This window comes from Halichoeres trimaculatus, unplaced genomic scaffold, assembly GCF_033239565.1.
Source record: "Halichoeres trimaculatus isolate MK-OKI-2021-1 unplaced genomic scaffold, fHalTri1.1 fHalTri1_scaffold_18, whole genome shotgun sequence".
Taxonomy (NCBI): Eukaryota; Metazoa; Chordata; class Actinopteri; order Labriformes; family Labridae; genus Halichoeres; species Halichoeres trimaculatus.
In genome coordinates this window covers 31,258,243-31,284,283 of record NW_027437196.1, presented here as the reverse complement: position 1 = coordinate 31,284,283, position 26,041 = coordinate 31,258,243, and the positions used below count along the sequence as shown (strand labels likewise).

Below are 26,041 nucleotides of genomic sequence, written 5' to 3'. Positions count from 1 at the left end.
GCAGCTGCAAGTGTGAATAGAAAAGTAAGCAGCCAGCTTTAGTCTTTGGTATGGCTCAGTCTTTGGTTCGGTTTTCAGGGGGACCTTTGGACCAGCTCTTCATCAGTGTGTCTCTAATTTTAACAGTGAACCCCAGTTTTTAGTTTAGTTTTAGTGTATTGTTTTCATCTGACTAACTCTTAGTAAAAGAGATTTAAAGTTGAGTAAAGTCACCACCTCTATCTTTCATTTGTCAGGTTTTCCAACTTTGCAGGAAAAACATAGCCAGTCAGAGCGCTGTTGCCTCAGGAGCTGGCAATAATGCCATTCAGTATTAGTTGCTAAGTTATATGTTTGGTAGTCTGTTAATTCAGCACCACAGCTGTGCTACTTACTCATCTGTCTTTTTGTTTCCCCTAAATGGAATTGACAAAGTTACTGTTTCCATATAAGAAAAAGCAAAAAAAAAAAAAAAAAAAGAATAAAGAAAAAAAAATAGCCTTCCTCGTGGCTGTTACCCTGTCGTGGTAAGGGATCTTGTGTACTTCAATGAACCCTGTGAGCTATGCCGTTAAGAGGCACTCCTGGCAAGTTTTACCAAATTGGACAGGCTGAGGGTAAAGAGTGAGACATAACACAGCCAAATTAACACCCCTGGCCTTCAGTTTTGAAATTTCAAGTGACTGTCAGTGGTTTCAGGGAAAAGTGACCTTACGAACAGTCCTAATACCAATTTTCTACTAAGGTGATGGCTATCTTAAAAAAATGACTACCATCGTTAATTTTCCATTGTCTGATATCTTTATTCAAAATGAATGGCCAATAGAAAGTATCTGTGCCAACTTTCAAGCTTGCATCACCAATTGAACTATTGAAAAAATGTGTGTACAAAAGAAATGGTGGCCATCTTAAAAATGGCCGCCATCCTTAATTTCTGAATGTCTAATGATATATTTCAAAAGAATGTTCCCTAGAGGGTATTTGTACCAAATTTTATGTTTGCATCACCATTTAAACTATTGAAAAGTGTTTGATAGAAATGCCGGCCATCTTGAATTTTCACATGTCTAACGTTTTATTTTGGAAGGAGTTGAAGGAGTTTTCCTTCCCTTTCTGTTGAACTATGCCCTGAAAGCCTGTTAGCTTTCATTCCACACTGTTACCATGAGCCTCTGTGCAGGGGTGTGTCCAGACTTTCAGACTGGGGTTGCATTATGGGGGCAGTGACACAGGGAGGGGTGGCACTTTTTAAGCCCAGATAAATGAGATTGAGCTTAGCCAGGCAAAATGTGACATTAGATAATGCTAAATTATTTTTTGTTAAATATAAACTTTTTTTTTTTTTTTTAGCTCTCTCTCACAGTTTCATAAAATCCTGGAGGAAACCATCGGTGCCACTAGTATTGGGTTGGAGGTGGGCGGCAGGAACCACTGGTGTCTTTAAACTGAAATCCACTCATTGGTTATTTCAAATTTCTGTCTGAAACAAATAAAAACAAACAAACAAAATGTCACCATGGAAAAATGCAGACAGTACACAGTATCTTTACGTGTCAAGCCTCAGTTAGCCTGTTAGCATTGAGGATAACCAGCTTGGTTTTTATGGTGCTTTATTTCTCTGCAGATGAATTTGTTGACTCTTGAGAAGAGAGAAGTGCTAGTGACAAGGCATACTTTGTTCAAAGCCGTTTCACGGAGCCTAACACAGCTTTGATCGTCAAAACACAATACCCCTCTGCCGTCTAAAGCATGAAGATGTCAGAGATACATAGAGTAAGGATGTAATACAGTTTATAATTTTCAAATTTTGAACCCCCCCCTTTATTATTTGTTTGTGGTGTGTTCAGTATGCTACATCTAGTAGGTTGGTCTGTGAGTTAGAGTGAAGGGAGTGCGCATGAGACTTTCGTTTAACATTTCCATGTTAGTGGTTAGTTTTAAGTTGGATGTTGATCGGTGCACACGGCACACTGCATGGACAGGCTAGCTGCTGATCTGTGCCTGAGCTAGAGGCCACAACTTAACACAACAGCATCACAGTGATCCATGTATACCACCTCATACTTTGTACTTACTGCCTGAAGTGAAGTAAAGTTTGTGAACAGCCGTTCCTTTGTTGTGTAAAGTATTTCCCACCCATGCACATTCAGATGGAGTTTAAGTCATTCGACAGATCCTGTAGTGACTCAAAACCAATCATGAAGTCACTGAGTACGGGAGCATTGCACTGCTGACGTGCTGCACAGACGAGGGAGCCATTTCGTTTGAACTGCGTTTGCTGCAGCAAACAAACAATCAAAGCAAGGCAGGGCAAGACAGGATGATAAAGTACTTGTTTTCAGTTGCTCTAAGCGATCAACAAAAATTACAAAGTCCCTACTCACCCTCTCTCCATCTTGCCGCCACCGTGAACAGGTGATTATATCCATTCATTAATTCGCTAACCAGTACTCCCCGCCCACACCCATGTGACATGCGCATACGTGCCAAAACCAACAGCTGATGCCAGCATAAATGTAAACAACACCACCAAAGCATACACCCCCTACAGTTCCCAAAGCACAACAACAATATTCATAAGCTAAACCAGGATCATTCCCCAGGACCACACAACAGCTGTTGTAAACTGGATATCCAATGACATGTTGAGCTGAAGGTCTCCAGTTTACAGGGTCACTCTTTAAACTGGAGCACCAGGAGCTGACAGAGACACATTCACACTATCATGCTTAAAGAAGACCATTTTTTAGAACAGTGATTCTCAAACTTTTTAAGACCACAGACCCCTTGTGGCTAAGACATTGTGCCCCAAGGACCCTCTCTTTATTGTATCATAGATTGGCACAATGCTAATACAGTGTTGTAAGTTGCACCGATAGAATTAGGCAACATTAAAACTTTCCAAGTAATTCATTTTTTTAAACTTTCAGAAAACAATGGCTTGGGTGTGCTTGCTTGTTTTTTTGTTTGTTTCCTATTGCTGTACTTTATGAAGTGATGGGTGTCACGATTAAAGCAGAATTAATACCATTGTACAAAACTAAATCAGGCTGTGTTATCTTACTCTAGGCGTAGGAAGAGGTAAATAAAAACACTGTGGCTTCTCCAACAATCAGAAACATTTAGCTTGCAGGCACCGCCCCCAAAGTTCCTTGCTCTGCCACAACATACAAATCATTTTTACACACGATGGCCTAGTTGAAGAGCTGGCTTACCTAAATTACACACAAACACAACAAACAACCACAAACCAAAACGTCCACTCTCCTCTGATGATAGCTCACCATGCAGTTAGCTGTGGGTGTTTTAGGTTTTATTTGGCTCCATTTGTTACAATATATATGAATGGAATTCTGTCTGTGGCACTTTGATATATGATATTAAAGACTTGAAGTGACAGTGCCTCCATACCTGTAAATCCTAAGATTGCACGGTGCATACATCCAGCAGTTTTATAGTGACTATTCTGAGGTGAAAAGTAGTCATTAGACACATGTGGCTTAACAGAACCTTAAATCTTTCAAAAGATGTTGACATTTTTGTTCATTTGGCAGTCAGAAATAATGAAACACCACCAGTAAAAAAAAGTTCAAGACCTGGGAGCCCATGACCTGTTGTAAACCTTTCATAATGTGTTGACATCTTGAAATGTTGTCTGTACCCAGTTTTCTTATGGATGGAAGAGCATGTACCGCATCTGAGAATAGCTAAAGAAAACAAAGTGGGATTTCTGACCGTGCAGTAAAGTATTGACATATTTCTAAATAGAGCGTGGGTCACAGTATTGTTAAGTAATTGAAATAAGAATATATCTAACCAAAGGATAAGTGAATTGGCTGACTATAGTTGAAACCTAGCTTTGCAGCCCCGCTCCTTATCAGAGTTTCTGTTTGTCAGATGAGGGGGAGATTGTCATATATTGCCTTCTTTTGTTGTGTTTTCCTTGGTTTATGTGTCTCTTGTGTCTCTTGTGGATTATCTTGGGTTTCTTTGTCAAGAGTTTATGTCTTGCTCTTTGTGATCCTTGTCGGTGGGTTATCACTTGTGTGTCCTGTTTTATGTTGTAGTTCTTACTCTCTGTATGTCCAGTGTTTTACATCCCATGTGTTTCCCTCTGGTTTGATAGCACCCTTTAGTTTCACCTGTGTCTTGTCAAACATATTTGTCTTCTTGTCCTTACCTTGGGTGTGTATATGTTGAATCTCAATGCCCTCCCCTAAACCCTGAGCCCTTATAGACTTAGGACGCGGTCACACTGGTACTGTGCTGTGACTGAGAAAGCTTCAGCCCTAAAAGCACGTTTGGAATGGCCAGTGTGACCGCAACCATGCCGTGTTCAAGCACGATTCGCTTCTGTGCTTTGGCACGCATTGACGAGGTGGGCTTTACCACGGTTTACCTCATGCATGAGCACATGCACGCAGACAGCGTGTGCGATCCATGAGGTATGACGCGCCGTGAGCGCATCTCTCGACAATCATTTTAAACAAAGCAGGGGTGTTAGAGGGCTGTGTCGGGCGAAAACGACTTACTATACGTCCAAAAGTCTCTAAAGTTGTAGCAGTGCTCTCTGTGTCTCATTGTGCTGACTCTCTCTCCAGCTGGGGAACAGCTCTGCACGGGGGCAATCGTGCCTAAGCACGGCACGGTTTGGATGGCCAGTGTGACCGCGCCCCTAATTGACGTCACCTGGAAAGTGGTTGGGTGCATGAGGACATGTGCACATATAGCGAAGTATTTGGGAAAACGTGTATATTTTTTGACATTTACGCCTGTCATCAACACAAATCCATGGTTTTACATCACCAAAGTGAAGATTTTGGTAAAGTCTGATTTCATCGTTTCATGTAGGCACTGAGAAACACAGTTTGCAGTTCTCAAACATCACAGCTAAAAGACGGGGGTTCATTCGGATTGGCTTCACATCTGAATAAGACTGCCAAACATGAGTTTGAAATGCTTCAAGCTGCACTCACTGGCGGATTTGCCTGGTGTGTGTGGACACAAGTATTTTTATAAAACAAACAAGAGGGGTTTTTTTTGTTTTTGAAAATACCCTGCCTCGTGTGTACGAGGCCTGACTCTGCAATGGCACAAGTGGGAATGGGACAACACTTTTCTACTTCTCATATAATCTGTATGTGTTCAACTTCAACTGTAACTATATTATCCCCTGAAGGGAAAGTTGCTTTGCATTTGGTCTCGGAAAAAAAAACACCATCACATCTAGACATCACACTGAAATGGACATGTGCACAGATACTCCAAAGAATAACTGGAGGCAGCATCACCATTACAAACAAAAGCACAACAATGGTCACCTTCCATTTAGTTGTATAATTGCTTGTGCTATGAAATAATTTTTGATCTTGTTACATTTGGCCTTTGGCAATCTAAATCTCCAGCCAGAGGGTAGGATCTCAAACTCTGCATGGAGGGGATGATCAGGGCGCTGCATAATGTCCCGAGCCTTAGAAAGTTGGTGCAGAAGATTGTCGGCAGGTCAGATACCAATAATCCTACTAGCAACATTTAAAGACCAAGTCATTCTGATGAAAAAAGACATTATGAAACAAAAAGGCCATGGTGGAAAACAACATTATGAAATAAAAATTGACTTTGTGTGAAACATATTTTTTTCCTTAAAAAAAAAAAAAAAAAAGAAAAAATGAAAACTTGGAAAATGAATAAAAAGTAATTTCTTAAAAAAGTATGAGATTGTCAAAATAATCTTTATGAAATGTTAAATAAAATAATTAAATATTAAAGAATAATTAAACATATTTCACAATAAGATTACCTTATTTCACAATTTAACGGCCATATCATATTTGTCTGTTATGTATCAAAATAGTATTTATTTCAACATTTTCTTTTTATTAATTTGATTATGAATCTTTTGGGGGCAAAAGAGCAACACCTGTATGATATTAACCTCAGTCTTAAGTTAACAAAACCTCTGGAAATGATAGTTTTAGACTCAGCTGCATTGGAGAACTGGACTTTTGCAAACTGGTGTAGAGAAGACAGACTGTGATCATTTCCACAGAAGAGCAAAATTTGGAGTTGCTAGTGAAAATCTGAGCCCTCCGTCACCGCCACCTCTTACGTTTAGATCTGCATGGTGCAGCTCAGATAAACAAAACTAGATGATCCAGGATGAGATGGATCTACACTCTGTTGGTCCCCCTGCTATGCCAGCATCATCTTTGCTGGCTCTCACCCAGAATAAACAAACACTGTTTAGTTTGCCCCTTAGTTTAAAAAAGGACTTATTTTGTTTCCTATTGTTCTGCTGCGGTCTTTATCTTTTAATGTGGGTTTTTAGATCCTTCTTTTTTATTGTTGTCAGACACATCAAGTAGTTACAATCTCCTTAGCCTTAAGTGGCAGTTTGGTCTGCTTACAGGACTGTGTCAGCCCGCTCTCTGCTCACTTGCCTGTTTTCTCTTGTTGTAGACATCCAGAGATTTATGTCATCTTCTCATTTACTGGGCCGGGGTGGGCGTCTTGGCGGATAGTTATGAGGTCTGCAGCTCTTACAAGTTTATGTGCGTTGTGTGGTGAAACACTTCAGAAGAAAACAGACGCAGTGGGAGCTAATTCAGTTGTTTCCTCACTGCCAACAGGCAGACCTCTGCTTTCAAAATATACAATGGTGGAACTGAGTAACCTCTGTGTGAGCTCCGGCGTCAGACCTCACGGTGTCATTCTGAAGACCTGCAGGGCCAAGAAACAGGACTATTGTTCGACTGCAGATGAATATGGGTTAGGTTGTACAGCAGGTGCTGAGGGGTGGACAGCAGGCCTGGAGTGAGCCATTCTTAGTTATGTCACAGGAGCGTACAGCCCTGCTCTGTTTTACTCTTGATAATGATGGTTAAAATATGATAAGGGTTTTTACTGCACTGAAGATGCAGACAGCTTCTCACTGTATTGTATTAAGCTATTTTAAAGCTTGTTTCCCTTTTGAGAAAACCTAAAAACCACTATCTAAAAATAGCTTGAGCAAATTTGACGTCAGTCAGTTCTTTGCTTTTTACCACTGTGCCACTATTTGTGACTAATTCAGACATTTTTATCTTTATGGGAGATGGGATTGTCCAAGCACAGTTCTACCCATGCCAGGATATCAGGCAAGCAAGGTTTAGGCACAATTTATAAGTGTACAAGTTTTGAACGTTTTCTGTGTGTCATGTTATGTAGTTATCAAAATACAGGGGAGCCAATAGCAAGAAAGAGGAAAAAAAAGAAAAGGTACATCTGAATCAAAGGAGACCACATTGACTTAGAAAATGACTGACTATAACTACACTGAAACATGTAAAACTGAAGCTTCTGAGTTATTTCAGTGACGAGAACAGAGCTGTTTGATAAAATTATAATGGACATTTTTATAATCAACAAAAGTGCAAGCCCAGGAAACATCATAAAAATGTCCAAATGAATGAGCTGGAATACCACAAAATGCTTTACAGCTTTTTTCACATATTCATTACTAGTGTCAGAGTCCTAAAGTGGTACACACTGGAACCCGCTCACATCCCACTTCAGTTATGAACTCAAGAAGTATAGAGCAAGAGCATGGAGAGGTCTGAGGGGAAAACCAGAGAATGTATTTTTGTGTCAGTATCGCATAAAACTTTATCTGTAGTTGTGTTGAGGCTTCAGGTTTTCTTATTGGTTTCTGTTTATTTCTTATTAACAAGCTGCTGACTTACACTGCTTGATCTAACCACAGGACTCGCCACACAAGCTGGTGTTCATACATCACTGTCCCTGCAGCAGATAAACTGACAACACAGCAAATACAAACACGATCCAGGCAGCCTGATACCTTGGTTTATGAGTGATGCAGGGAAACAACTTTGGCAGGGAGCACTTTGCAGACTGCTGTTGATGTCTTTTTTTCTGCACCGAAGTGAAGAAAACAGCTATGGATGAGATGTTTCCCTGTTTATTTTTTTACTACTTAAAGAAGGCCATAGGACATGCATCAAAAAACCTATTGAACACATCTTGGATTTAGGCATTTGATAATACAATCCTTTTGAAGATGCATTGTCTACAATCATCATTGTGAGCCATGAGGATAGTTATTACACTGACTAAACATTAGCTTACCCACTTCATCTAGAGACAGACATATCAATTTTACTGACTCTAAAACTACACATACACTGTACATGTACCAGTGACACTGTCTTTAAACTGTCTGTTGTGTCACTAGGGTAAGATGGGGGACCCTGGACCAACTGGAGCTGCTGGACCTCCAGGTGACACAGTGAGTTGATACTGATTAAAGTTAAATCCGAGATCTGCTAGTGGTCATTTTACTTTAGTTAGAAACAAAAAACTTCTCTGCAGTAGTATGTCATACAAAATGTAATAACCCTGTATTCTGCTGAATAGATCACAGGTCTCCCATTTGCCACATCAATCTTTAGTCATAAGGCAACAAATCTGAAGGTTCTCTTTAAAACAGCTCGTCTAGACCTGCAGCTTTTAGCAAGTTGCACTGGTAAGAACTTCTTTAGACAGACTGTTGCATCCCCAGGCTACTCGGCTTACCCAACCTTATAAACCCATAGATGGCTAGCCTAGCATGTAGCATTACCTGCTTCCCTTGTTTTTCCTATGTGCTGCAGTTAACCTGGGCTGGAGGACTGTACCTCACTGAGTGGGTGCAGAGCTGCTCGAGAGGGGGTTGGTGTGTGCAGTTACTCTTTCAGCCTGGCTTTCCATGTTAACGCAGATATTTGCCACGGTATTTTTTGTGTTTTCTGATGAAACAATAACCACAATTTCTACAATGTTAACAACCTAACTGTTGGGAAAATGTCATCCAAACTGTGTGAAGTTCTGTGAACTGGTCTTAGTTCTCCTGTGTAACTGCTGCTGCTGTTGAGGGGCTATAGACAAATACGTTTACCTGTTCAGTTACGTGGTGACACATCATTCTGCTATCAAATAATTTCTCGTTGTATTGTTACATAAACAATACATAAACAGTGTTGTATTTTCTCTTACATCTTGCCTATTTTCATGAAAAAAAAGTTACTAAGTTTGGGACATGTGGTGGTGTCAGATGTTTTTCTTCTGTTATTTCTCACCTTTTCAGCTCCACCCTTGCTCTTCTTATTGTCGATATTCTTGTGTTTGTACCATAGACTGTGTAATAAAAAAGTTTGAACCCATTCTCATGATCCTCTGACAAGCATTACTGCATGTAGCATGTGCACAGAAATGTTGTCAAGGTAACGGGCGGCTGCTTATGAGAAAAACAAAGAGCTGCCGGTGCAGGCGACCTAGGGGCAGGGTTATTAGGTTCTGTGAGACATTTCAAATCAGACCCTCAGCGCCCCTCCCAAACATTCTTGTCTTGTCATTTTTTGTTGACAATAGTGTCAGTTTTTTTCTTCAAAGTCTTTGTCATCATGTCTGACTTTTCAATTTAGTTCTTTCTCTGGGTAAAACTTTGGAGGTCCGCAAATTTTTTTACACTTCAGTGATAATTAGACAAAGTTCTTTTTTTCTTATTACTTTAAAATTAGCACATTACTTCTTTAAAATAATGTCCAAATTTATTTTCGTAAGTCACAATTGGTAGGTTATTGTTTCTTTTCCAGTTTCTTTGAAATATTCCAAATTGCAAAATAAGAAGGTGACGATAAGCAAATAATCTATTTGAAATTAAACTACAACCCACCACAAAATGTTTTTAAAAGTATCCCAACTTTTTTGCTATTTCCAGAGAAGCAGATGATAAATAGCTGCTTAGTTCTTGAATACAGAAGTTGGGTTCATTGTTTCCTCTGATAATTACCTTTGAAATGTAAAGTAAATAATTTACTTTTATCTAGCTCTCTCTTTATCTAGCCATTGTGCTGTCAAGCTCAACATGCTAACCTGGTTAACGCCTGCCGACCAGATGTCTGTGGTGAAGCTAATAAACACAGCATCAGAAAGTAGCTTCCCTGGAAACAACATTGTACAGTTCGGGCAAGGCTTCTTCAGATAAATACTTGCGATTGGGAAGTGAATAGCGTGGCTCCAGGTACATCACAAGTCGTCTGAATGGTAATGATAATGGACTTGAGCTTATATAGCACTTTTCTAGTCATGGACCACTCAAAGCTGCTTTACACCGCAGGTCACACTTACCCATTCACACCCATTTGCGCTGACATTCACTGATGGACCATGGTGTTACTATCAGTATGTCCATCAGTACATCTAACATATGCACGCCCTTTCATACCCTTTTACACACCACTGATGCAGCAGTGGGAGCAACTTGGGGTTAAGTGTCTTGCCCAAGGACACATCACCATGCGTCGCCCAGAGCTGGGCTTGAACCTGCACCCTTCAGATCACCAACCAAGCGCACTCTCCAACTGCGCCACCTACGCCCCAGCCTGTCAGCTTGAATCCAATGTCTTGCACAATCAAAAATGGTTGGTTATCCAGTGCGATACACTCCATTATTTTCTGAGTTATGGCTTTCACCCTGGGGTGATCCTTGGGGTATTTTTGTTTTTTCTCGGAGGACTCTTTGAGCGTCTGTGTAAGTGGGCCGCTGCTTTTTGCTAATCATCGTGGATCTCCTTCAAGAGATGCGCGATTAAATTGCTTATATTGAAGGCAGACGCCTTGCTTCCTCCTCAACTAACGGACTTTTTATAGTCATTGCAGATTGCCAGTTTTTTGTCCACAGGGCACACTGTGAAATAATCCCAAACCAAAGAGGCCATAGTGAATTTAGGTGGTCCGTGAGCGAGCTAACTTGTTAGCCACGACGAACAGCATGGATAGCTGCTGTGATGATCACGGCGTGGTTTGATGATGTCACCAAGCTACTTCGCTTGTGTGTGCGTCAATGGTGTGCGGCGAGCCGAGGCAGCGTCATTAGAGATAGAACTGTTCTGTAAGTAGTCATGTTTATCAGTTTTCAAAAACAGATAACGATATAATCCGATGTTGAATTTTTGTTCCATAATCGGCCGATAATATCGGAGGGTCCATAATATCGGACATCACTACTAAATACCCTGTGAGTTGCGGAGAAAACTTCTGTTCTCTGCTATGTCCAGATTTAAATGATTCAGCTGTAGAAGTTCCCTCTGTCACACTGTGTGGTTTATAATTACTCTAACCTTCATCTTAATCAGCTTGTGGATTCTGTAATGATGAGTGCTGCTCTCCGGCACTTGCGTGTATTTCGCATCAGCTGGCCGTTAATCCCTCTCACGCTTATACAGGAGTCACCTTTCTGCTCCCTTTGGGACAGAAGTTTTAGTTTGTCTATCTTTCCTCTCATTATTTAAAAATCAACAGATGAGTTTTCCTATATCTTTTAATGATCAAACCTGAAAGCCTGTCAGTTTTCATATCACACCGTTACCGTGTGTCTTATTTAACTTCACTGTCTACTTCAAGAACTATGTATAACAATTTTATTGTTCTATTGTATAGATATTAAATCCCAGATTTTGGTATTAGTATAAAAAATGTATAATACACAATGTGCGTCAGCCAGTCTTTTATTTTAAAGCAGTACTTTTAAGACAAAATTGATAAGATAAACTTTTTGAATCACTACAAAAGGGACCTTTAAGGAGAACAATGGAAAGAACATATTTGATGAAAAAATGCCATGTGTGCAAAATTCCTTGTTACTCAATTAGTCTCCATATTAATTTGATAGACACAGAGTCACATGCAGACAAATCAAAGAACAAGGGTCACCTTATTGTCAGCCACCCTACTGACCGTCTCAGACTGGCTGTTTGCAGCCACGAACCTGACGACAAGGCACTCACAGACATATTCAGTCACAGCCATCTCATTAACACGTGTCTTTCATATGATGTTTTGAAGTGATGCTGCTTTTAACAGACGGTAACTGCATGTTGAAGTTCCTTTTACTCATAATGTAAAAGGTTAAGTTATAACACCCAAAGAGTTTCAGCCGGCAAACAAAACAGCATAGAACACTAAAATACAGCACTTGAGTATAATTCCTACATCTAGGCTTGTTAAAACTGGAAATACATAATGTGTTTTCCAGTGGGGAACCTTCAGGAACTTCTAGGCTTTCAGAGAAGGCCTTAAAAAATTTGGACCAAAAAATATACGTATCATATATCTATATATATAAATATATATATTCTCATTTAGTTGAATAAAATACATTTAATACATCATGTAAGTTTTGAAATTAAGTGTACTGCAAAGTTCACTTCAGTAATGAAAGTGTTACTGTCTTGAAACATGTTATCTCTATCGGAGCCAGGTTTGCTGGCTCATTAAGAGGTTAGGACTTCACGAAGGCCAGGCTGTGTGTTTTGGTTTGGAGAGAGACAGGAAAATTGACCAATCACGATTTTATTTTTGCGGGGGTGGAACAAAAACAGTGAAGCATAGGCCTTCATGAAGTCCGAACAGTGGGCAGAGTGGTGAGAGCGGTGAAAGGAATGGCAGAAGAGGAGAACAAAGTTGTGGCTAGCTTGATAGCATTTTTTTCAGCGTGTGAGAGTAAAAATTTCATCTGGTCGTGCTCGTGCGAGTGCTTATGTCTTAATACTCCATCTATCACGGGCAATGTGTAAGACATTGTGGATTGAATGCTCCCTCTTCCACTGGCTCAGTCAGTCTCCTCCACCTGAACTCTCCCCTGTTCTAAAGACAGAGCGCTGTCGCGTACACACGCAGCTCGCATGTGCATCACACACCGAAGATAGACAGAGCATCACAATGACACATGTTTCACTATTCCAGAGTCAGCCTTCTCACTATATGATTCACGCTGCTCTAAACTCTCCTGATTGAAGAGGATGCTGCGTAAGAGCAGAGCTACGTTAGTTAAACTCTCGACATGTCAACACCAAAAAAGAGAGATAGAAAACAGCTAAGGCTCTGATGAACTCTTCATCAATAAGTGCTGCACAGTTATCCGTCTCCATCTCTGAAGTCTCCTGCAGCGTCTTTGGATCAAACCAACTAAGAGAGAGGGGGTGGATGGTTTTTGAGTTTTCGATATAACATTCAAGTAGAGGACTTGATTCACTTTCAAAAAATATTAGCGATCGCAGGAGCATACTTAGGTTGGGGGACAATCAGGAGAAATCACAAGCCAGTAGAACAGCCAGAGAAGGGGTTTAAAAAATGGGGGACTCCCTCCATATTCAGGAGTGTTGGCAGCCTGCCAGTACTCTCGATGGGTAAAAGTAACGAGTTTATGTATGACACAGATTGACAAAGATAAAAACTAAAGACATTTTCTTCATCATTTTAGGTTATTTTAGTAAGTTTTGTAAACTCACTTAATAATGTTAGTCATTGTTTTATGTAAAGCCTCTTATTTATTTTTATTTTATTTATTCAATGAAAATGTTTTTTTGTTAACTACTTTTTTCTGCGATGATTCCTTTTCTGGGCTGTGAGGGCTGAGGTGAAGGCCCAGCAGTAGTACTCACGGTTCGCCACTGGTGTTTTCCATTTTTCCTCAAGCCTTCAATAGGTAGAACTTGCATTCACGCTGGTTGGGTTTACAAATCTTGGGCTCAAAAGGTTGGTGACCACTGCTCTATAGTATTATCACACCCTGAACATTGTTTTCCATGAATATTGTTGTGTGTACTGGATCCTCTGTAGTGTTTGCACTGAGTTGTGATTCAGTACAGTAGTGTACAAACTGTGTTTTCTGTAAAATGACTTACCGGTCATATGAAACACATCTATGAATTCCAAATACTCTGCAGTGATCTATTCTGAGAACAGGTACTGTGAGTTCCTAAAGTGTGCTTTGGCAGTTGAGAAAAAAGAGAATATTCTCACACACTCAACATTATGTTTTCAGTTGTTTTGTGTGTAATAATGTGTGTTTAAAGTGTTTAAATTTTTGCAGGCTTTGGGCAGCTGTTTTGGAGTGATAGTGTAAATTGATAGAATGTGTAGTTTTGTTTATGTAGCTTAAGAAAAGTGTGCTGTATTTAGAATTTGGGGAAAATGGATAGCAACCATGTGTCTTTGAAGCAATACTTCTCCAAAACACATGAGGGCAGAGTAGTCTAAACATCCAGTCCTGCTTCATTTTCTGTTTGCTTTTTAATGCTGATGTTGAGTTTATGATGTTATTATGAGGCAGAGACATGTTGCTGTTCATCATACAGTTTCTTTTAGAAAGAAAATAGTGTTACCTCCTTGACTTCAGACTATCTCCGTACAGTAGTGGGGAGAGCTGATTTAGGTTTTGTTACTTGGCTTGTTGCTGGTAACCGGTGTTTAGGAGTCAGGGCCAGGGGTGAGAAGAGAAAAACAAGAGGAAATACTCTTTGTGCAAAACCCACGTTTATTAAGGAAAACAGAATACCTTGCTGTGTCTAGGCTGAAATGCGATCTGAACACACTGTTATTAACAAAAGAAAAATTGTTCCTCTATGTAGTTCAACTCCCGCTTCACATGCACTCATACGGTCTCCCTCCTACTGTGTACTCCACACTCTACATCACACACTCACACAGTGTTGGTCCAGCTCCTTAGAAAATGTAATGAGCTAAGCTACCAGCTATTCTGTGTTAAATCAAGCTTCACTGCAATGAAGCTATGGCCCACAGAAATGTATCAAGCTAGGCTACAGTAATATGGCCAAAATAGCTTAATACATTCAAGTTACTTTCTTTTTTCTCCACACTAAACCAACTTAATTACCAATAAATTTCAGGAATTAATAAAACTTGCAGTTATATGGAGACAAGAGAAAATGCTGATTTGTTTTTTGTTAAATTCATAACTCATTTTTGCTCTCAGTGCTCCAAACCCATGTGGCAACTAAACCATGCAAACAAATGTCATTACACCTTCTCTTTTTAACTGCATGTATAATCTGCAAATTTTCAGGACAAAAAAGTTTTCACCAAACTCAAACACTTGACTTAAACCACTACCAGGAATTATACTTCAAACAGAAATATTGCTACTTCATAAAACTCCAATGCCATTGAATATGTATAAAAGAAATCAGTCTCCATAAATAGAAAGACATTTCTGCAACTGTCAAAGTTCTGTCCTCACAAGTGGATCAGGTGCCCAGGCTTGACCCCAATCTTCCTTGCATGAGGTGTTAGTTCACATTACACAGTAGCAGCTTTTCAAAATTTGTATCAGACAGGTGGTTTCTCTTAGGTCAGAAGATGTCTTCCCAAACTAGAGTCTTTCACAAGCTGCACTAGCCAGGAATCCAGTGTTGTACTTGAGCAAGATTTCGCTGATCTTTGGCAAGTGTTGGAATGCATTCACAAGGTTGGTTTCAGTTGACGGCAAGTAGCTGTCCACTTCATCCAGAACTTGTTTTGTTCAGTGATGGGAAGTATCCAGTAACTTCATCATTTTCATCAGTTGGAGTTTGGCTATCTGTCTGCATGTGATCATCTGGAGATTTAGCCTGAAGAAGGTTCACTTCTTTGTTCAGGTTTGACACAACTTCAGACTTTTTTTCACTGCGGATGTAGGCCAGTCTGAACATAGAATGAGATGCAGAGGCTATGAGCAATCTTGTATCTTCAAAGATGTACCCAAACCTCTGTTTCAACCCACTGATGATGGCATCTACCAGTGGGTTACAGTGATGTAGGTTGGTCTCATGCGTCATCTGTTCAATTTTTCGTCAGCACCAACACTCTTCTGTAGGCCATTCTGTTGGACTGGAGTATGTCAAGGGCCTTGGTCACGGGGGCCATAACCTAAAAAATGCACAACAAAAAAGAACAAGATAAAACTTGGTGGAAACGCAGCTTAACTTGTCTTTGATGACATCTGAAGCTTGTGTGCTCCTCTGTTGCTTGTTTCATAATGCCTGGCATTTGCCTAATGTTGACCGAGATATTTTGTTAAGGGCTCTGACTGGGTTAAAACACCTCGTGTCTCTTGTGGCAATCAGGTTGAGGGTGTGGCAGGCACATCTTTGATGAGGTGGAAGACTGTAGGCTTCTCCTGTTTCATTCAGGATGTGTATGACATTTATGAAGACAGTCTGGCTCTCCTCCTCCTCTTCTTCATCCTCTTCTTCTCTGTCTTGAATGGGTCTTTGAACTTCAGAAAAAACGCTGAAAGCCTTCAGAAATTTTGATCCGTTATCTGTAGTTGTAAGAGTTTAATGTTGAATTCTCTGTGAACATCTTCCAGCATCTCAGCCAAACATCAGAGGTGTGGTGCCCTATGATTCTGCGACAGGCCAATGCCCCAGAGCAGATGCTCAAAGTCTCTTGGTCTATCCAGTGGATGGTCACCCCCAATAAACTTCTATTATTTGTTGGCCATGCATCTTTTGTGGTACATACATATTTCTGTTTAAACAAAGTCTTAGACAATGTGGTTTTCACTAGTAAATGCTCATCATCTGGCATTCTTCCCAGTGCTCTTCTTGATACCAAATGCCTGGAGGGTAACACTTCTCTGAAGAGATCCCTGTACTCTGGTCTCTCCAGTGTGAAGGGGATGCAGTCCTTGAATGATGAAATTTAGGATTAACTTGTCAAATCGTTCTTGGGATATTGTGGGGGTTCCACTCTTAAAAAAGTGCGCTGCACTGCCTTGCTGAACAGCAACAGGATGTTCTCGCTCACTCTGGGGCGCACTCCTCTTCTTGGCTAGCTCATGGTCCATTTCCACCCTCTAAAGATGATAAAAAAATTAGTAAGTTTATACACTGATAAATATGTGAAGGAATCAATGTTTTGATTTTCTTGTTAGTTTGTATTACAGACATAATGTATCTGATAATGAAGTTGCGGTAAGTTATATAAACTCTCACCACTTACAATACAGTGTAAAAAAGGTGACATCTGATATTATTTCCATATAGACATAAAGTAAGCCATTACAATCTAACATGTACTTTGGGTATTCACATCACCCTAAATTATATAAAATTCAGTAAATTGTTTATTTTACAATCAGTGTTTATTTAAATCAAGTTTTATTTATTCAGTATAACATCTATTTGAAATCATTCAATTCTCTCCCAATTGCTTTATCCTCCACTACTTAACTCTATTTTGGTCTTCAGTGGAAGATTAAGATATTTTAAATGTTTATTATGCCATCATTTTTGCTACCATTTGTATTATTTTTTTCAGTCATTTGCTCGTTAGTCTTAACAGTAAAACTGTACACAGATTTTTGTTTTACTGTTAGTTTGTTTTCACCCATATCTCTTCCCCCCTGCATCAGTTTAATTATTTAATCCCCTACTTTACACACACTCACACACTGCCACTACATCCCCACGCCTAATTTAATTAATTTAATTAATTCACTGCCAATTGTTGGCTGTTGAAAAGTAGCTTGTTTGTGCTGACATCTTGTTCTGTGGTTGACATGTGGTGTTTAGCTTAATTACTGGTTATATATTATCAGTGGTCAACTGTATATAGGTTCTCAGATTTGTGTTTGACGTCCATGAGGTTGATAGAAACTTCACCTTGGGTTGGCACAGTAGACATCCATCCAAAGATTATTTTCTAACTAAAAGAAGAAATATGTGCATGAATAAATGAACAGGAAAAGTGAATGAAAAGTGATACCAATTGCAATAAACTGAATAAATGGAACAAAAGGACATAAACCACCCACCTAATCTGATCTAACCCACCCACATCTCTGGGGCATTGACCACAAAGCTGCCAGATCAAGCCTGCCCTTCGTTACAAGCGTGAGGAGCAAACATCACCCATTTGTCAAGCGCTCTTTGTGTGTCACACTGCATGTCTCATGCCCTCTGCCGAGCCTGTCTGTTTAGAGACCAGCTTCTCCTTACCTCTCCTAGAGGAGAAGACCACCTGTATTAGCCAATCAGAACAAAGCACACCTCATGGTTTAATGGTCAATCCAGCATTTTAAAAATACTTGAGGGAGGTTAGACCAAACCTGGTATCGTCTTTCCGTTGCTAGGCGCTACCCAAGTAGCTGCCTGTTGCAGCAGCTCTCTCGTCTTTGTCCGTTTCTTGTAAATTTTTTCGTCTCTTTTTCGTAATCTTTGTATTTGGAGTGGATCATCACTTTGTATGGTTCATTGTCGGTCACGGACACCAAACTTTTTGTGACTTCGGCGATATTTTTTACTACTTTTCTCCTGTGTTTGTCTGGAGATCCTACATGTAACCATGGCTGCATTGTTAACATGCAAAATTAGCTGTTAGCAGCCTGTAGCATGTCAATGCTAACTAGTGTAGGGCTTGATGATTTCCCTCAAGCTGAGGAGGAGGAGGTGAGGACGACGTGCTGGTTCTCGGATGTGAGCTGGGAGGTGACGACGTGGACCTGTCCTTCCATCCGTCGTTGTTGGGAACGTGGGATCTAGCCCAAGGGGCTGTGCTAACCCAGTGGCATCGTGCTGTTCACGGACGTGGCTGACGGAGCTGACATCGGACGCCGGCGCCACATTGGAGGAGCTTCGCCTGCTGTGAGCAGACAGGATCCAGGAGACAGAGACTGAACAGACTTCTGGGGAGGCTCAGTCCTGGACCCTGTGGAGGTGGAGACTGGCTGCGCTGGAGAGTGGTGGACGAGTGGTGGACGGGATGTCGTCATCTAATTTCTTATGGACTTTTTTTGCACTTTCTATACTCTTTCTTACTTTTGTTTTCTTCAATGCTGCGGTGACTCCTGAATTTCCCCTCAGTGATAAAGTATTTTCTATTCTATTCTATTCTATTCTATTCTATTCTATTCTATTCTATTCTATTCTATCCAACCAATCACAAACGGTTACAAAAAAAAAACACCCTAACTGTTCAACTGGCCCACTGTGACCAGCTGGATGACACAACAACATAGCTAGCAAGTAAGAGAATGAATGAAGACAGGAAGCTGAAGTTTGTAACAAAAACTGACTTTACCTAACTTCCTTTTGAGGATGAACTAAAAGTCAAACAGGACAGTGAACAGACTCAAGGGCTCAGTTTAAGTCAGGGGGGAATCTGATAAGATGGTGTGATCTATTACTTATAAAATAAAAGCTCAGGAACATGTCTGTATGAACCTTCAATGTGAGTTATTTGTCTAATTTTCTATATAGAGATGTTCACATTTAATATCAAAATATCACACAAACAATTTTGACACAATCTTTTATTATTTTTCGTTTTTCCATTTTTAAAACCAGGGCAGAAAAACATGTTTTTTTTTTTTTTTCTGTTTTTCTGTTATTCCGTTTTGGTTTTAAGAAAACTAAAAAACAAGTCAGTTTTTCATTTTTTTTTAAATTTTGTTTTGAAACAGAATAACAAAAGAACAAACCATACACAGATTCTGTTGTTATGTTTCCATTGATAACGTACTTACATGCAAATCTTCAGTAGTCACCGCCATTGTAGCTACCGTCTTGTGTCTTCCTCCTCTTCCTCTTCTTCTTCTTTTTAATTGCTTTAAGTTTTATATATTTTAATTGATCTTTGTCTTCTGCTTCTGCTTCCAACTATAAACTGTAAAGCTTCCATCTTGCCCCTACCACATAACTTCCTGCCTGTGGCACCCACGTGGGGGTGTGTTTCTGTTTGGTGTTGACCAATCATAAGAGGGCAGGGCTGGCCCCTTGATTCCGCCCCCAACTGTCAATTCACTAGCAAGGATCACGCCACAACAATGTGAAGTTGAAGATTTAATGAAAAGTAGATAAAGGAAGAATGTTTGAGAGACAGATGGATGTACTCGGGTTGATAGAGGTAGTCCTCATAAAAGAATGAAATGCCGTTCCAGGAGGACAGGAAATGCTGCCACATGCCCATTTCCATCTTGCAGGAGTCATCAAGGATGACTCTGTCATGGAGTGAAGGAACGGATGTTGCCGTAGTCAGGAGGCGAGAAAGAAATGATTTTGCCTGGGGAATTATGCGAATGGCATAATTAAGGTGGCCAAGGAGGGAGAGCAGCTGGCGTTTGGTGCATCTGTCAGCAAGAAGATAGTTGGATAGAATCAAGGTAATGCGTTGGATTTTTTCGGCTGGCAGAGAAGCCTGAAATGAGATTGAGTCAAGTGTGATTCCCAAGAACTCAATTGATGTGCCCGGCCCAGAGGTCTTCTCGTCAGAAAGAGGAACGCCTAGTTCAGAATAAGCTTTGATGAGAGTAGAGAGCCTGTGGCGAGGGGGCGATGATGGTGGAGTGACGATGAGGAAGTCATTGAGGAGATGTAAGACGTGAGGGAGTTTGTGGTTATTGACTAAGATCCAGCAAAGGGCTTCTGAAAGTGAGTCAAAGATTTTTGGACTGCTTCTGCATCCAAAAGTGAGGCGAACTGAAAAGTAATAGCTACCTTTCCAGCAAACTCCGGAAAAACGCTAGTACTCTGGGTGAATGGGCAGGACTTTGAATGCGTTTGTGATGTCGGCTTTGGAAAGCCAGGCTCCGCGACCTGCTAAACGGATAAGGGTGATGGCATGGTCGATGTTACATAGTTCATTGAGAAATCTAGGCATGGTATGAGGCTGTTGATGCTAGGCGTGTGTGGGAGTTTAGTCCGCATTGTCGTTTCTAATGGCAGCGGTGGCAGCTGGAACAGTGGCGATGATGTGGGGTGTCGGGTCGAAACTTCCTTAAAGTTAAATCTGCAGGAGATGCCGTGAGCAGCACTTGTCTCCTGACATCATCGTATGGGGGGAATCCCCACCGATCATTTGTTTGTCTCAAGGGGAGGCGTAGGCACCGTTAGATGCCTGGATACAGTACGGGCTAAGGTGACTTGCGTCTCAGCCTGTCAGAGTCTGGAGCCGGTGATGAGTTCGGAGCTGGAAGGTTTGGTGCAAATTTGCGAAGACGTGCTCAGAGCACAGTTGTTGACGACGTGTGAAGGTCAAAGAGCAGAAGAAAAAGAGCCTTTGGGGAGAAGGAAGAAGAAGAGCCAATGTCCATATCCTGGTGTGGAGTTTTATCAAATAAGTCAGTGAGGTCTCTTTGGGCTGACACCCCCTTACATCTCTTTTTTACTGCACGTGGATCAAGTTATCCCAGAGACCACTACGTAACTATAACTTTATGCTGTCAAGAGATTCCCACATGTAATAGTCAAAATCACATTTCTTATGATCTATGCTTTGCACCAAGACTAAACATGACAGGTTTTTTCTTTAAGAACCCAATAAAATAAAAATCAAGACGTTAAAATGGAATATGCTTCATGAATGACAGTGTTCAAACACCCATGATCAATGAACATTGATCATCTTCATGGAGCAACAACATTGAAGATGCACATGTAAGTCTTAGTGTAAAAACATCATTTTTGTGCTGTTCTCAACATTGTGAATCAAAGAATCATTGTTTTTAGAAGGAAAAGATGGGGGGGTGATCTTCCCTCTGAGAGAAAAGTCAAAGGTACTGAGATGCTGGATGGAGCTGGGAGGGTCAACAGACTCTCCTGAGAGGGAAGAATGGTTATAGAGTCTCACATGTTGGGGGTAGATGATACAGAGAACATTACTGTTGAAAAAGAAAAACAACTTGCAGGAAGGAGGAGATTCTGTCTTTTCTCATTTGTCGAAGGAGTGTATTAAGGAGGTTCCAAAATTTATACTGCAGTGTCTCTATCTTTGGGTGTCGTTTTAGGGTCCAACTTACATCAAAGGACGGGTTGAAGCAAACATGAGAAACCACTTTGGTGCCCAGGATTGGTTTTGGCTGATACCAGAACCCAGGTATCAGTGCTGGAATCGGGAGTTAAACACTGGGTTTGTTATGTTGTTGATCAACACAGAAGTATAAACTAGGCCTAAGACTGAGGCTCCTGGCCGGCACGTTTGCTTCCTGCAGACATGAATGTGTAAATGATGAGGCAAAGGTGAGCTGACATCAACATTTATTACATAATTATGATATAAATACACAACATACTAAACTTCTTTCAGTTTGAATTGCACCCAGTACTTTGAGAATGAATCCAGGTCAAAATCTGTGTTATAGCGTGTTATTTATGAATACTACAGGCTCTGTTTTGATGCAACCCAAGTTGTTGTAGTTTTCACAGTTTGTTCCCTGTCCAGATCAATGTATTTTTACATCAGGCAGTGAAAAGGACCAGAATAAAGCAGGTTTGTTCTTATGGAAAGTCGCCATTTGTAACATCAAGACCTTAGCCAGAAGGTTTCCTTTAGACAACCGAACTGAGGAATGTTATCCCATGTTGATGCACTCTTTGGGCTCTAATTTCGTGGCGCAGCGCAGGGGGCCCAAGCCTGGCGCATCCCGCGCAGTGTTAATTTTGTGCGCTGCCAATTTGGTAGATCGTCTGCGCAGAGATGGGTGTGATGGCGCACCAGGGGGAGTTGACGGCACACCAGGGGGAGGTGTCGGCAGATTCATGTTGGCACAGTGACAATTTCGTGACAATTTCGTGCCAAAAACAGTGCGCTGAAAGCTCGCCAGCTCCAACCTGGTCTATCCGCGGCGCAAAGCGGAGCGCACCCTCCGCAGCTGTAATTTGGTGACAGGCGCACATGTGCGCACATGTCAACAAAGCCTCAGAGGCAGGTTTCCAGAGTGTCAGGCAAATTTTAATGCAATAAACAATCACAGCAATCACTATTGAATGTAACCGTCTGAACTAGCATATACATTTATATCTATATTAACTGTCCCGTCACATCTGATGTCAGATTAAAGCCGTTTGTCATAATGGAAAGTTAACCTGACGGCAGCTGGAAGTTTGACGCACATCTTACAATTAAACAATAAACAGCCTTAACATCTGATACTGAGTATATATCTGGTTCTCTCATTTCATTTAATTCAAAGAAAAGAGGGAGAGAGAAGACGAAGTAAAAAGAGACAAAATGAATGTATGTCACCCAGGATTTACCAGTGATTCGTGATCCATCTAAAAGATGGAGTACATTATTGTAAAGGAGAATGAGGCGGAGACTCCGGGAGAGTATACAGTATATCATCAAAGATTCTGCTATTTGGCGATGACAAACCAGGAGTGCAGGTGGATCAAAAGTATTCTGAATGGATAAGCCAGCTGTGTAATTGTCTCTTAATTTTGTACTCCGATTAATGACAAAGAAACAGATGACATCTGTCCCGGGAGCTGGCCCACACGATGCGTCCCGCTGTCCATTCTCCTGCTGCGGGGACAGCGGCTCTGACCGTCTCCGCTACCGGTGCACACTTTCCGCGGTGGCGGGGATCAGTCAGACCAATCAGATGCTGCACCTCGGCCGCAGCGCATCTAAAGGTGAGGAGAGGCGCTAATTTGATTGATGAAAACAGCGCTTGGCTGTGTTAAAGCCACTCACAGCTTTTCTCCTCCCTATCTGCCATTTGCGCGGCGGCAGGCATGGACGCGCTCCTTTGCGCTCTTCTGTGCCTCTCTGCACCTCTCTGCACCTCTCTGCACCTTGAGTGCGCCACTCTTGGCACTGCAGGAAACTTGCAAAGTGCACTGGTCACACCCTGTCCGTGCAGCGAAGGCCGGCACAGGGCAGGTGCGCCTGCACTTGCGTCTGGTTTATGAAATTAGAGCCCTTAATGTTCACACTTTATCAACCTCTTGTGTCTGTAATTGTGAGGCTGGGAAAGTCATAACTGTTCCACCACACAACCTATCACTCATACTGTAATGGGAGTAGAGTGTGAGGTGGATCACTCATGTGCAACATGTATCCATGTACATACTGTATACTGCACAGATTCAGACTAGAGGACGTGTTCCTCCTGCCCTCACTAATTACACCACCTTCAGTGCTGATATCCAGACATACTGTAACCCCTTATTAACACACAGGGAAAACCCATGTTAACATATGAACACAGACCACACAGTCAACTCTAGCAGATGGGATTGCATGCAGATAAACTTCCCCCACATCACCCAGTAACCTAGTCTGTCCTTAATCAGGCTGACTTCACATGGACTCACAAGAGCTGTGAATGCAACGCAGATTTAACTATAAATAGTTTTATGGCACTGCATTGTCCCTGTTGTAATTGCCCTGTTTTAGCTGTTTTAAACTGTCTCCGCATTCATTTAAAGGTCTTTGGCTGAGACTGAACCTCAGACACAAACAAGCTCAAATATACAGTCAAAAGCAACATCAGAGGATGAGGAGTGGAGTTGAAAATATCTCTGCACACAATCTATATGATGCAGGACATAGATTTTTACCATCTTAGAGCTAGATTAGAGCTCAAGTTTTGTACATTTTTATTTTATTTATTTAACCTTTATTTAACCAGAAGAGCCTCATTGAGATCAAAAAATCTCTTTTTCAAGAGTATCCTGGCCAAGAGAGGCAGCAGCACATTTACAAAGTTACAGACATGAGACAATTTCAAACACAGATACAAACATTTCAATCAGTTAAGTCAGAGTCACAGAGCAGAACATTTCAATCAAAGCATTTACAGCCTGCTTCATCGTCCTCTAAAACCTTTAATCTGCATTTAAAACGATTTAAAGAGACCAGCTCTCCAAGACTCAGTTTTTCTTGTAACAGATTCCAGTCTGCAGGAGCAGCGTATCCAAAGTTTCTTTTACCCATTTCAAGACGAACTTTAGGGACCGATAGCAAGAGTAAATTTTGTGACTGAGTCACAGAACGAAGACTGTAGCTTCCAGGAATTTTCAAGTGAATATAGTTACTCAAGTAAGATGGGAGCAGGCCAAGAATAGCCTTGTAAATCAGGATGTGCCAATGATTGAGTCTACGAATGGTCAGAGAGGGCCACCCAACACGCTCATACAGAGTAATATGATGTGTTAGAGCCTTGAGATTTGTTATGAACCTTAGAGCTCCATGATAAACAGCATCCAAAGATTTAAGACATTGAGAAGAAGCATGCTGGTATAAGACATCACCATAATCAATCAGTGGCAAGAAAGTAGACGAAACAAGATGCTTTTTCACAGCAAAAGTGAAACAAGACTTATTCCTGTAGTAAAAGCCCAGTCGCAGCCTAAGCTTCTTTATAAGCTGCTCAATATGAAGCTTAAATGACAGAGAATCATCAATCACAAATCCAAGGTATTTATAAGAAGATACAGACTCAATTACATGACCCTGAGTTTTAACAATAGATGGTAGGTTCTGTGACCTCTTTCTCAAGTTTGTGAAAATCATCAGTTTTGTTTTCTCAGAATTTAGAACCAACTTTAGCTCCCTCAGATTTTCCTGCAGAATATCAAAGGCCTCCTGCAGATAGCAAAGGGCTTGTTTTTGTGTGGGAGCCGAGCAATAAATAACAGTATCGTCTGCATATAAATGAAAATTAGCATTAGGGACATTATGACAGATACTGTTAATATACAGGGTAAATAAAAGTGGTCCCAAGACTGAGCCCTGTGGAACACCATTGTGGACCTGACGATAACCAGAGGTTAAGCCATCAGCTTTCACACACTGATATCTGTTCGACAAATAATTGCCAAACCAGGAGACTGAATGTTCTGACAGACCAATACCCTTGAGTCTGTTTTTGGTCAACAGTGTCGAAGGCCTTGGTCAAATCAATAAAAAGAGCTGCACAATGTTCTTTAAGATCAAAAAAATTTATGAAATCACTGACTACATTAAGAGCAGCTGTGGTTGTGCTCTGGTTTTTCCTGAAACCTGACTGATATTCAGCTAAAATCTTATTAGATATTAAAAACTCTTTAACTTGATCAGTCATTCTAAAATCTTTACTAAAACACACAGCTTCGAAATGGGTCTGTAGTTATTAAGCGATTTGGGGTCACCCCCTTTTAACAGGGGGAGGACAAATGCAGATTTCCAGATGACTGGAATCACACTAGTAGTCAAAGACAGGTTAAAAAGATAAGTTAAAGGAGTTGAGATAAAATCTGAAGATAATTTTAAAAAATAAGGCTCTAAAAGATTGGGACCTGCTGGTTTTTGAGTATCTAAAAGTTTAAGAGCATTGTGCACCTCACTGACAGTGACTGGTCTGAAGTTAAAAGGCTCTGGCACAGTTAAGTTAAAAACAGAACAGACTGAGGATTTATTTGACACAGTGTTTATTGTGTCAAACAGGGATCCAGAGCTAATGAAATGCTCATTAAACAAA

The 26,041-nt window shown here is 40.8% G+C and overlaps 1 protein-coding gene across 1 annotated transcript in view; it reads left to right on the top strand.

Annotated features, from left to right (window-relative positions):
* The window catches only part of LOC141807266 (uncharacterized), a 156,538-nt gene that overhangs the window by 20,516 nt on the left and 109,981 nt on the right, over nucleotides 1-26,041 (top strand). Inside the window, exon 11 of the mRNA XM_074693145.1 lies at nucleotides 8,210-8,263. Within this exon, the coding sequence (XP_074549246.1) occupies nucleotides 8,210-8,263 (54 nt within the window). The remainder of the gene's footprint in view (nucleotides 1-8,209; nucleotides 8,264-26,041) is intronic.